The 13,248-nt window shown below is 38.2% G+C and overlaps 1 protein-coding gene across 1 annotated transcript in view; it reads right to left on the reverse strand.

Moving 5' to 3' along the window:
- Positions 1-674: 674 nt before the first annotated feature.
- Positions 675-13,248, reverse strand: part of SH3BGRL (SH3 domain binding glutamate rich protein like) — a 94,437-nt gene continuing 81,863 nt past the window's right edge. Inside the window, exons 3-4 of the mRNA XM_087860344.1 lie at positions 8,093-8,173; positions 675-857 (exon numbers count right to left, since the gene is read on the reverse strand). Coding sequence (XP_087716470.1) covers positions 825-857; positions 8,093-8,173 — 114 coding nt within the window. The 3' untranslated portion in view covers positions 675-824. The remainder of the gene's footprint in view (positions 858-8,092; positions 8,174-13,248) is intronic.

Below are 13,248 nucleotides of genomic sequence, written 5' to 3' on the forward strand. Positions count from 1 at the left end.
CAAAAACCAGTCTTGGGCACTAAGTGTTGACCTATCTTATAGTAGTTAATTAAAAGTCTGAGCTCTTTGCAAAAAGATGCCATTTTTCAACTTACATGCTATCCTACATTCATAACATATATATGCATGTTTCACTGGGGCAAGCAACTTAGAAACATGATTGCATCATAGCTGTGCAGTTAAGCAAGGAACTTGTCAACTGAATGCATCTATTTTGCAGGAGGTCATCTGTTCTGATCACTGAAATGTACAATGGGAGGCTACATTTAGAAGCCTAGAAAACCTGTGGCTTACTCCATAGAAGTTTCAATTACAAAATAATGGGAATTTTATAAGTACCATAAGAAATGACAAGTCTAACATATCATAAACATTACCTGCAGCTACTTTTTAATCATGATAACATCACATCAAAAGGGTATATTTTTGTTAACTAAAATTAATGAGGCAATTTGGGAACAAGAGACAGATTCTTTCTTTCACTCTGTGTTTTAAATTCTTCAACATAGAACTACAGATATACTCAAGCTGTGATAATAATACCAAAAAAGGGACAGATATTTGCTTTCTAAAATAATTGAAGTACATAAAATGCCTTGGAAGATTACAATACTATTTTATGACATCTAAAAATTTTATGTGTACCTCCCATTCTCTGCATCATAATATTCATATTTTAATTATGTATTCATTTTGATTGTTTGCATGTGAAAAACTGACTAATCTGTTATCTCAACATTAAGCTGATTTCTCTTGAAGCCAAGATAATTTTAAAAGCAATAAAGACTCCTTTTTCAGGATGCTTAAGGCAGAGTGCTTAAGGTTCATGCTTGCTGCTTTGCCTGAGCTTCTGCTTCCTGAAATGAAAAACAAACAAAACAGATATATTTAAATATCACAAAGTGGACATCTATGTACATTTTGGATAAACTATATTAGCTCAAGTTATTAAGAATATTCAAAAGCAGGGGTGCCTGGGTGGCTCAGTCTGTTGAGCATCTGACTCTTGGCTTCCTCTCAGGTCATGGTCTCTGCATCCTTGGATCTAGGGAGTCCTGTGGCTGGCTCTGTGCTCAGCAGGGGTCTGCTTCTCTCTCTCTCTGTCCCTCTTCCTCTGCCCCTCCCCCCACTCATGTGTTCTCTCTCTTTAACATAAATAAATGAATCTTTAAAGAAAGAATATTCAAAAGCAGAAAAAAAAAAAGGCTTCCAGAGAAGACTGCTTAAAAATTCTTAATAGACAAAACTGTAGAGTGCCTGGGTGGTTCAGTCAGTTAAGGTCTGCCTTTGGCTTGGGTCATGGTCCCACAGTCCTGGGATGGAGCCACACATCGGACTTCCTGCTCAGTGGGGAGTCTGCTTCTCTCTCTCCCCCCCCTCCCTCTGTGTGTATGCCCTCTCTCTCTCTCTAGCTCTCACTCTCTCTCAAATAAATAAATAAATAAAATCTTTAAAAAAACCTATAAAATAGAAACTTCTGTTTAGAAGCAGATATAATAGAAGACTGCCTAATCATTACTAATTGTTTGAAGTAATTCCATAAAAGCAAGTGATTTACAAATATAGTTCATATTTTATTTAAAAGTAGATGATTTCCTTTATGTGTGATTTTTCACCAAAATTGAGTGTTCAGAAACATTGTCACCTAAAGTTTACAGTTAATTGTTTTGTTTAATTAAGGCTGAAATTACTTGGAAAATGTATTATTTGCTAAAATATTGTTTCTTTTAAATTTTACAATGGTAGGCAGGAAAAGAGGTCAAGTTGTTCTTTTTTTCTCCTCTGGACAATGAGTATCTCTAGCATAGGAGCTCTGACCTATTGATATGCTCTGGCACTTACCATAGTAGTTGACACAAAATATACTTCAAGGAAAATTTGTGGAACTAAAGATGGGTCATAAGAGTGACTTTGGTGAAAGAAACTTCAGAGTTAAATTGTAGAAATCATGTATACTAGACAATATCATTCTAAACACGTGCGCTTGATCGTCTCAGGAGGAGTGGGAACAGTTGAATACTCCAAAATGAGCGTCTGATACTATGCCCAGGAAAAGGGTAAAAAGCAAAAAAAAAAAAAAAAAAAAAAAAAAAAAAGATGCTAGATTTTTACAAAACAAAAAAGGTAAAAATGAAAGAAAGGACACCAGAGAGGACACTGAAATTCATCTTTAATACATCTTTAACAAAACAGATGTAAAATACTACTGTCTGACTCACCTTCCAAAACACTTCACAAAAAGAAAAAAAAAAGGCCCTAAGCTCTTTTAAAACTTCAAACTTAGTGTTTGGCTGTCAAGATGAATATATCTTAGACCCACATTATACATTTTGTTTCATTTTATGAAACAAGATTCCAAAAATTTCCTCAGAGAATGAATTTTACACTAAGACCCCTCAAAGGCCTAGCACATACGGTAGAGGAAGTAGTTACATAAAAATATGACTATGTCCTAATGTGAAGTCCTTTTTCTTATGCACATCTAATGCCTCTGAGTAACTAGTATTTTGGAAACAGCCTAATTCCCTAAAGTCACATCCTATCAATCTTTGTTGTAATTAGTCATAAATCCTTTAGCTCTCAGTTATCCCTTTTAATGGAAGAAATTATTAGCACAGACATCCAAAACAAAAAAGGCAATTCAGAATTCTTTATGATTTATTTTTATAATACATATTTAAAGTAAATTATTTAATTTCTAATTACATTTTATCCATCAAATATGTAAATTGTGCTAAAATATTTGTTACTACACAGATATAAGTAGCCAATATTTATAGTTCATGGATTATCTAACGAGTCAAAGAGATTTGGAAACAGGCATACAAGGTATCCTCCTCCTCTATTCCTAATATAGACATCATTCTATAAATGCACTGGTTTTGAGTCAGATAATCCTGGGTTCAAATTCCAGCTCTGCTACTCAATTATTATGTAACCTTGGACAAATTATTTAGATTATCTAAGCATCAGTTTCTTCCTCTGTAAAATGCCATTGAGGACACCTAGCTCATAAGGATGGTATAAGGATAAAATGAGATGTATGTGAAGTGTCTAGCTCAGTGCTTGGCCCGCTGCAGGCATCCATCCTTCTTTCCTCCTTTTCTCCTCTCCACTTTTTGCCTAATAATTAGGACCAACACTACAGCTAAGTGATATTAAAATAAAATTTCTCTTGGAGATGTAGCAAAATAGAATGGGCTTAGTGGAAATAGGAATGCTTCAAATCTCACAGCAGAGGCAAATTCCATTGCTCCTCCCTAAAGCAGGGTGGTTCAACCAAAGCTAATGAGAACATTTCTCTAATCAACGTTCTCTACTCCCTCAACATACTAGTGAATACTGGCTAATGATTTTTCTCTCGGCATGAACATCACCAGATTATTACTTTTTAGTATAAATACATTATTTTCTTTCACATCTGAAAATCATCACCTCCACTATAAAGAAATGCTAGTGCCAAGGAATGATCTTTTGTATTAATAAAAGAGAGTAGTCAGTACATATCACCATGCCCTGTTTTATTTAATTTTATTTTTTTTAAAAAATTAATTATGTTATATTGGTCACCACACAGTACCTCATTATTTTTTGATGTAGTGTTCCATGATTCATTGTTTGTGTATAACACCCAGTGCTCCATGCAATACGTGCCCTCCTTAATACCCATCATGGGGCTAGCCCATCCCCCTACCCCCCTCCCCTCTGAAAACCTCAGTTTGTTTCCCAGAGTCCATAGTCTCTCATGGTTCATTTCCCCTTCTGTTCACCACCCCCTCATTCTTCCCTTCCTTCTCCTACTGATCTCCCTGCTATTTCTTATGTCCCATAAATGAGTGAAACCACATGATAATTGTCTTTCTCTGCTTGACTTATTTCATTTAGCATAATCTCCTCCAGTCCCGTCCATGTTGCTGCAAATGTTGGGTAATCGTTCTTTCTGATGGCTGAGTAATATTCCCTTGTATATATGGACCACATCCTCTTTATCCATTCGTCTATTGAAGGGCATCTCGGCTCCTTCCACAATTTAGCTATTGTGGACAATGCTGCTATGAACATTGGGGTGAATATGGCCCTTCTCTTCACTATGTCTGTATCTTTGGGGTAAATACCCAGTAGTGCAATTGCTAGGTCATAGGGTAGCTCTATTTTTAACTTTTTGAGGGACCTCCACACTGTTTTTCACAGTGGCTGTACCAACTTGCATTCCCACCAACAGTGTAAGAGAATATGCCCTGTTTTAAATGCATCCAATATATAAAATAATATAAAAATTGTCTTCCACAGAAAGATTCCTTGTTTTATGGAAATATTTGTCATAAGGTATTTTAAATATGAAGTTCTCCACTAGTATTGATTTTGAATAATTTTTAAATGTAAAGAGAATGTATGCTAATTATTTGGAAAGTGAAGAAAGGAGAAAAATATTCACATTTAGCTATGGTTAAGTTCAGTCTCCTAACATAATTAGAATATCAATTATACAGTAAAAACAACTATGTACCTCATTATAATGTATCTTTATATAAACTCATTTTTTATGTTTTAATTTTTAAAAATATTTTTTAAAGATTTTTTTCTTTTTTTGACACATACAGAAAGAGATCACAAGCAGGGGGAGCTGCAGGCAGACAGAGGAGAAGCAGTCTCTCTGCTGAGCAAGGAGCCCAATGTGGTGCTTGATCCCAGGACCCTGGGATCATGACCTGAGCCAAAGGCAGATGCTTAATTGACTAAGCCACCCAGCCTCCCCTACAAACTCATGTTTTAATGAAAGCACTAGTCCATTCAGTGAATAAACTATTTTTCTTGACCCTATGTTTTGAGGTTTAACTTGTTTTCAAAGTTTCAGGATTATATAACACATTGAAACATACTTTTATCCATAAAGTTCATTCAGTGTTGAATTATTTTGGTTGGCCATACTGTTAGACATTTAACTTGCTTCTAAAGTTTTAGGATTGCAAATAACATTTTGATATATGCTTTTATCCATAAAGATTTTCCATGCACAGAATTGTTTCATTAGACTATAATACCCAATGTGAAATTACTGGGTGAATGTCCTTGATACATATTTGCCATTCTGGTTTTCAAAAGGGAACACTAATTCATACTATCACCAGTACTATGTGACAGCAACTGTTTCAACGCACCCTACTTAGCCTTGAGTATTATCACCTTGTTTTATCTTTGCTAATTTCATAGAAGAAAATTGAATCTCATTTTATCACATGTCCTTATTGTCAGTGCATTTTTCCAATGTGGGTTAACTAGTTGCATTTCTTATTTTGTATACTTGCTATTCACCAGTTCTCTCTGGAAGGTTTATTGTCCTGTTAAAGGGGGAAAAAAACTTTGAAAGTTTAGCAGAAGAATTAGAAAACTTATTCTGGTATCAAATTTATCACTTTTAGTCTTGGAAAAAACCTATTAAATACTAACATTCAAAATCTCCTTATCACCAAATAAAAGGCACATCATAGGAATATAATCAGTGGTATTGCAATAGTGTTGCATGGTGACAGATGATAGCTACACTTGTGAGCTTAGCATAACTTATAGAGAAGTTGAATCACTATATTGTATATCTGAAATTAATGTAATATTGTGTGTCAACTATACTCAAGTAAAATAAACAAAACAAAACAAAATCTCCCTATCACCAATCTACCTTTCAATTCCACTGTCAATTCCAGATCTTTTCTTACTATTCCAGTCTATCCACTCTCTCTTTGATAACATCTACCGTTCTTTTACTCTATTCCTACTCCTAGGCTTAAGCAAGGATGGAGGAAAAAAAAAAAAACACTATAACCAAGCTGACTGGCTCCACTATGAACTCATCAACTCTAACTTTAGCTGGACCTTCTATTTTGCTGAGCCATACTTCCATTCTCAATCTTAACCTACTCTTTAGCCTATTTTTAACAACTGAATCCACTCAATTCTCCTCAAAGTTCTAATGTCTTAAATTTCCCATCACTCCTAGCAGATGACCTTACACTAAAGATATGGCATTTTCAAATATGACCTTCTCTAACCTTCCCACATATTAAAATTTCTATTTTTATACTTCTCTCCTCATTCTCTCCAGTCTCAGAAAAAACTACATGTCCTCTCCTTTCCAAGACTAACTCCTCCACTCGATCATTCATTCTTTTGTTTCCTCCACGGCATCAGTTTTATTTCCCAGTCACTCAGGTTAGAAGCCCTAGATATAGCTTCACTTCTTCCCAGTTCTTTACGTCCACAAGCATCTCATAAGTTGGTATGTCTTATAATACATGAATTTTCTAGATCTCCTAAATTCATCTTTTTCTTTTCATCATTGCTGTCCCACTTCAGGCCCTCTGCATTACTTTTCTGGACTCTTAAGGTACCCTCTAATGGGTTGGCTTATCTCTAATATCTCATTTCTCCAATGTTTTACAATCCATACAGCTGCCAATTTTCTTAAGACATAGATCAAATCATATCTTAAAATGCAGAGATAATCTTATCATTGTCTTCCCCCATTTCCTACCATGGCTTTTGAATACCTAGAGGATAAACCTGAAAGTACCTAACACAGCATTCATAATTTAGTCCAAACTTACCTAGCGAAACTCACATCCTCTATTTAATATGCCCTATTCTGGAATACCCTGCACTACACTCTGCTCCCTGAACATACCATCATGTGAAGCTACATCCCAATGGACTGGTTCCTGTTGCTGACTCTGTGAAAGACATCTTAGTGTTATTTCAGTATTTTGAATCCCTAACAACTCAAAGTCATTTCCTCTGTGAAACTTTCCCCAATTCCTTAGTAATAATTTATTATTATTTCTTCTGCACACCTACAGCACTTTATTCAGGGCATACAGAATTTACCATAATATGTGTTGGATTATAATTATTTGTAGACATATTTGTTGTAGAATTATTGTATACTTTTCCTTCACTATGTTAAAAACACCTTGAAGATAGTGACTATGCTTCATTCTCTGTATTTGTCCCACCATTAATGTCAACTTAATGCTTGACAATCAATACTTGCTGAATGAATAAGTGAATGAATGACTCCTGATTTTAACTGAAGGAGAGGAAGTATTCAGTCACAGAAAACGGATTATCTTTCCTTTCATACTTCCTCTTATCTGCACTGAAATCAATGACTTAACTTGGGTTTTCCTAACTTGATTAAACAAAAATATTTTACCTAACATTTCTTATAACTCAAATTATACAAAGCCTAAAATAAGACATTTTATCCATGGGAAAAGAAATTTCAGCAAGGAAACAAAATTTCACAGTGACTCAGAAAACAATGCTAGTAAATGTTCTCTGCTGAAAACATGAGCAATAACAGACTTTCAAAATTGGAGAAGGAGCTGGAGTTCAAAAAGTCTGTTTAACAAAATTAGTTGTTAAGAACAAAATGTAAAATGATAGAACAGGGACATACATTCTCATTAAGCCAGCCTGTGGTAGACCTATGGTACAAGGCAAAGATATATTTAATGCCCATAGCTTAGAAACATTTCATTAAATAGGCAATTTAATTTTTGATTCTTTTCTTTATATGGTCTCCCCTGGAAACACTACCAGTTGAGAAATTGATTTGTTGTTGGCAGGGAGAAAGCCCCAAATTTAGCCAGCAATTTAGTGACCAATTTTGAAACTCAAATGCTTTTAGTTAAAGCATTTGCTTTCACACAAAGACAACTGAGGCTGCCAAGAAGATTACTATGAGCTAAGATAAGTTCTGTTGATGTAAAACCATGCATGACAGCTGAAATAATGGAATCTTTAAAATTGGTAACCACTTATTTATGAATGGGTCAATGAAAAATTTGCTGCTTTGGATAGCTTGATGGGGAAGTCACTCCACCTACCTCCTACTCACATACTTTATGTATTTGATTATGCACATCTGTCTGCCCTACCTGAGATTAAGTGCATGCAGAGAAGAAAGATTTCTTTTCAGCTATGTTATGCTGCCTCTAGCTTAACCTGAATACTTAATAAAGGTAGAAATCTCACTGATTAAAAAACCCAGCAGCAATAAAATGGCTTATAAAGCAGGAAAAAAAAAGAATCATACCTTTGAACCAGGTGGGGCTGTCAAGCCTAAAAAGGCATACACTGCATTATTTTCTCTGGCTTCAAAGAAGGCATCATAGTCCTTAATGAAAAGAAGGCAAGAAGAATTAGCAATATGCAATGAACAAAGGAAATAAAAGAATAAATTTATTCAAAATGAACTCATTGGTGAACCTTCTCGGGGGCATACAGGCTATCTAACTTCCAAAATGCTAGAATTTTGGAAAGAGTAGTAAAGAGGCAGGACATATTAGATCCCATTTAATGTATGTTAGAATATAGGCTGTTCTGTGGGGCAGGAACTGCAAAATGACTTATTCCATATCACGTAGCATTTATTTTTATTTTTAAAAAATTTTTTATTATGTTATGTTAGTCACCATACAGTACATCATTAGTTTTTGACGTAGTGTTTCATGATTCATTGTTTGTGTAAAACACCCAGTGCTCCATGCAATACGTGCCCTCCTTAATACCCATCAATGGCCTATCCCAGTCCCCCACCCCCCTCTCCTCTGAAGCCCTCAGTTTGTTTCCCAGAGTCCGTAGTCTCTCGTGGTTCATTCCCCCTTCTGTTTACCCCCCTTTCATTCTTCCCTTCCTTCTCCTACTGATCTCCCTGCTATTCCTTATGTTCCATAAATGAGTGAAACCATATGATAATTGTCTTTCTCTGCTTGACTTATTTCACATAAAATAATCTCCTCCAGTCCCATCCATGTTGCTGCAAATGTTGGGTAATCGTTTTTTCTGATGGCTGAGTAATATTCTCTTGTATATATCACATAGCATTTAAATCTGAGGACAAGTAGCTTTTTCCACAGCCACAACCAACGATTTGCCAGTAAGAGGTTGGTTATTTTTGATAGGAGGCTGTTGTTCCTGTTTCCCAACATTTCTCTTTCATTATTGATTAAAGTAAAGATATCCTCAGAACCTACAGTTCACCAGATATTAGTGAGGCCATGAGAGTAATAAATCTGTGCTTTTTTTTTTTGGAGGAAGGGAATGAGATTTTCATGAAATATGACCAGAAGAGCAAATGAACCACTAAGATATTTCAATTCAGGGATCCAAGAAAAACCACAAATGATTGAATTTGGTTGGGCTTCCCACTGCCATCCTCTAAGTCACCAAACATGCTTTAGAAGTAACAAATAGAACTGCCTAAATTTAATTATGACATATAATCAATAGCAAATCTACTTAGTAAACACAGCCATTGCCTGTACCTGGCAATACTTTGTTTAATTTAAAACACACAGAAACAAGTTTGGCATTTTGGCTGATTTACTGGAGGTGAAAAGCACTCATAATATCCTGGTTCCTCTAGAGATCCCTGCACCAATAGATCAGGGTTAAGTTCTGGCACTTGGAGGATCTGGAGATATAAAGTTTAGATATATGTATGATTTCTGGTACTTGGAGGATTTCTCAAGACATTGATGATCCTAAATTGGAACCTCATCCCAAGAAATATCAGTTTCTCTCTTATTTAGGGATTCTTTTAAAACTGTTGGAATTGTTTAGCACCACTTGAATCTCCCCAAGGATTGACTCAAAGCATCTTACTGTGCGCCCTACATGTTAGCAAAAGAAAAAACCCTAAACAGCAGACATTTATGAACAGCCTCTTATAAGCTTACTCCTCAGAAGTGAAACTAAGTGGATCTTGATAACAATTTCATACTGAGACACACGAGACCTATAAAGTACTCAAAGTAAACAAACAATATATGTCATTTCTACACTCAATCACTAGAAGTAACCTCAAAATGCTAGTTGAAAGAGTTCAACAGTCACAGAAGAGGTATTCCTTACCTCTTGTTCAAAGTAACAAAAATAACTCATGCCAGTCTTTAAATTCATGTGAAAGAAAGTAGGTCTCAACTATATTGAAATCTGATCATAAAATGCTACTCTACTGGGAGGAGTAGGGGACCCCTTTTTCAGCCGGTCCCCTGAGTCGAGCTGGATAGGTACCAGACCAGCCTAAATAACCACGGAATCAGCCTGAGACGCAGGATGATGCATCTGGATCTCTACAAATGAACATCTCCAGCGCTGAGTATTGAGGTACCAAGAGGGGAGCTGTAAACCGTGCACGGATATCGGAAGATAAACGGAAGGGGGAGGGAGCCGCCACGTTTGGGCGCCGGGAAGCGGCAGCCACCTGCACGGGGGAGCGGGCGGACACACAGAGGGCACCTGCGAGAGAGGGACTGAGACCGGTGAGCCGTGAACGCGCGCGCCACCAGGCATCTCCCGGAACACCGGAATCCCGGTGTGCTCACGGGATCCAGACTGAGACCGGGAACTCCCGGAGCGCGCGCGGGGCGGCCGGTGGCTGGCGGCATTAGAAACACAAAGGACAGAGACGCGCCGGCCCTGGAAGTGAGGGCAGGGTCGCCGAGTTGGTGCGCACATCCCGGGACACCGCAGGGTTGAGCAGCACCAACAGTAACAGAGTTAAAGTGGCCAGAACATCAGTGGAGAACGGGCCGCAATCCCTCTGTTCTGCGACAATGCAGCCTCTGCTGCTCTGACCCTCAGAAGAGGCATAGCCGGCCGCCAGGGAAAGCCGCCAGAGAACAAAAGCCTGGAAATACCGGCTCACAGAGTGCCCATCCCCATCCTCCCTCGCAGGGGACACGGAGACTCTAACCAAACAGGGTTGCCTGAGTATCGGGGCGGCAGGCCCCTCCCCCAGAACACAGAAGGCAGGCTGAAAAATCAAGAAGCCCACAACCGGAGGTGCCTGGGTGGCGCCGTCATTGAGCGCCTGTCTTCGGCTTAGGGTGTGATCCCGGCGTTCCGGAAAGGAGACCCTCATCGGGCTCCTCCGCTGGGAGCCTGCTTCTTCCTCTCTCACTCCCCTGCTTCTGTTTCGTTCTTGCTGACTGTCTGTCTCCCTCTCTCAGATAAGTAAATAAATAAAATCTTTAAAGAAGAAGCCCACATCTCTAAGATCCCTATAAAACAAGGGGCACGGCCTGGGACCCAGTCAATAATTTGGGCTCTGGAAACCCCGCAACCTCTCTTCATCAGAATGACAAGAAGGAGAAGCCCCCCCCAGCAAAGAAAAGACAGTGAGTCAGTGGCCTCTGCCACAGAAGTAACGGATATGGATGTAACCAAATTATCAGAAATGGAATTCAGAGTAACAATGGTCAAGATAATGAGTAGACTTGAAAAAAGTATTCAGGAAAATATTACTGAGAATATACAATCCCTAAGGGCGGAAATGAGAGCGAATTTGACAGAAATTAAAAATTCTATGAGCCAAATGCAGGCAAAACTAGAGGCTCTGACGGCCAGGGTCACGGAAGCAGAGGAAAGGGTTAGTGAATTGGAGGATGGGTTAATAGAGGAAAAAATAAAAATAGAAGATGGTCTTAAAAAAATCCACGCCCACGAATGTTGGCTACGGATTACTGACTCAACGAAACGATCCAATGTTAGAATCATCGGCATCCCCGAGGGGGTGGAGAAAAACAGAGGTCTAGAAGAGATATTTGAACAAATTGCAGGTGAAAACTTCCCTAATCTAGCAAGGGAAACAAAAATTCGTGTCCAAGAGGCAGAGAGGACCCCTCCCAAGCTCAACCATGACAGACCTACACCACGTCACGTCATAGTGCAATTCGCAAATATGAGATCCAAGGAAACAGTATTGAAAGCGGCCAGGGCAAAGAAATTTCTCATGTACCAAGGCAAAGGCATCAGAATTACATCAGACCTGTCTACACAGACCTGGAATGAGAGAAAGGGTTGGGGGAGCATTTTTAAAGCTCTTTCAGAGAAAAACATGCAGCCAAGGATCCTTTATCCAGCAAGGCTGTCATTCAGAATTGATGGAGAAATAAAGACATTTCAGAATCGACAGTCACTAGCCAATTTCGTAACCACGAAACCAGCCCTACAGGAGGTATTACGGGGGGTTCTATAAAAGTAAAAAGGCCCCAAGAGTGATACAAAACAGAAAGTCACAGCCAATACAAACAAAGACTTTACTGACAACATGGCAGAATTAAAAGCATATCTCTCAGTACTCAGCCTGAACATTAATGGTTTAAATTCTGGTTTCAAATGCCACAGGGTTGCAGATTGGATAAAAAGAAATGACCCATCCATTTGCTGTCTACAAGAGACTCATTTCGAACCCAAAGATGCATTCAGACTGAGAGTAAGGGGATGGAGTACCATCTTTCACGCAAATGGACCTCAAAAGAAAGCTGGGGTAGCAATTCTCATATCAGATAAATTGGATTTTAAACTACAGACTATAGTTAGAGATGCAGAAGGGCACCATATTATTCTTAAAGGAAGTATTCAACAAGTGGATATGACAATTATAAATATATATGCCCCCAACAGGGGAGCAGCAAGATACACAAGCCAACTCTTAACCAGAATAAAGAGACATATAGATAAAAATACATTAATAGTAGGGGACCTCAACACTCCACTCTCAGAAATAGACAGAACACCCTGGCAAAAACTAAGCAAAGAATCAAAGGCTTTGAATGCCATACTCGACGAGTTGGACCTCTTAGATATATATGGAACACTACACCCCAGAACCAAAGAATACTCATTCTATTCTAATGCTCATGGAACATTTTCAAGAATAGACCATGTTCTGGGACACAAAACAGGTCTCAGCCGATACCAAAAGATTGAAATTATCCCCTGCATATTCTCAGACCACAACGCTCTGAAATTGGAACTCAACCACAAGGAAAAATTTGGAAGAAACTCAAACACTTGGAGACTAAGAACCATCCTGCTCAGGAATGACTCGATAAACCAGGAAATCAAAAATCAAATTAAACAATTTATGGAGACCAATGAGAATGAAAATACAACAGTCCAAAACCTATGGGATACTGCAAAGGCAGTCCTAAGGGGGAAATACATAGCCATCCAATCCTCACTCAAAAGAATAGAAAAATCTAAAATGCAGTTTTTATATTCTCACCTCAAGAAGCTGGAACAGCAACAGAGGGACAGGCCTAATCCACGCACAAGGAAGCAGTTGACCAAAATTAGAGCTGAAATCAATCAAGCAGAAACCAGAAGTACAGTAGAGCAGATCAACAGGACTAGAAGCTGGTTCTTGGAGAGAATCAATAAAATTGACAGACCACTGGCAAG

Source organism: Ursus americanus, chromosome X (genome assembly GCF_024610735.1).
Source record: "Ursus americanus isolate L20-20 chromosome X, mUrsAme1.1.p, whole genome shotgun sequence".
In the NCBI taxonomy this organism is placed as follows: Eukaryota; Metazoa; Chordata; class Mammalia; order Carnivora; family Ursidae; genus Ursus; species Ursus americanus.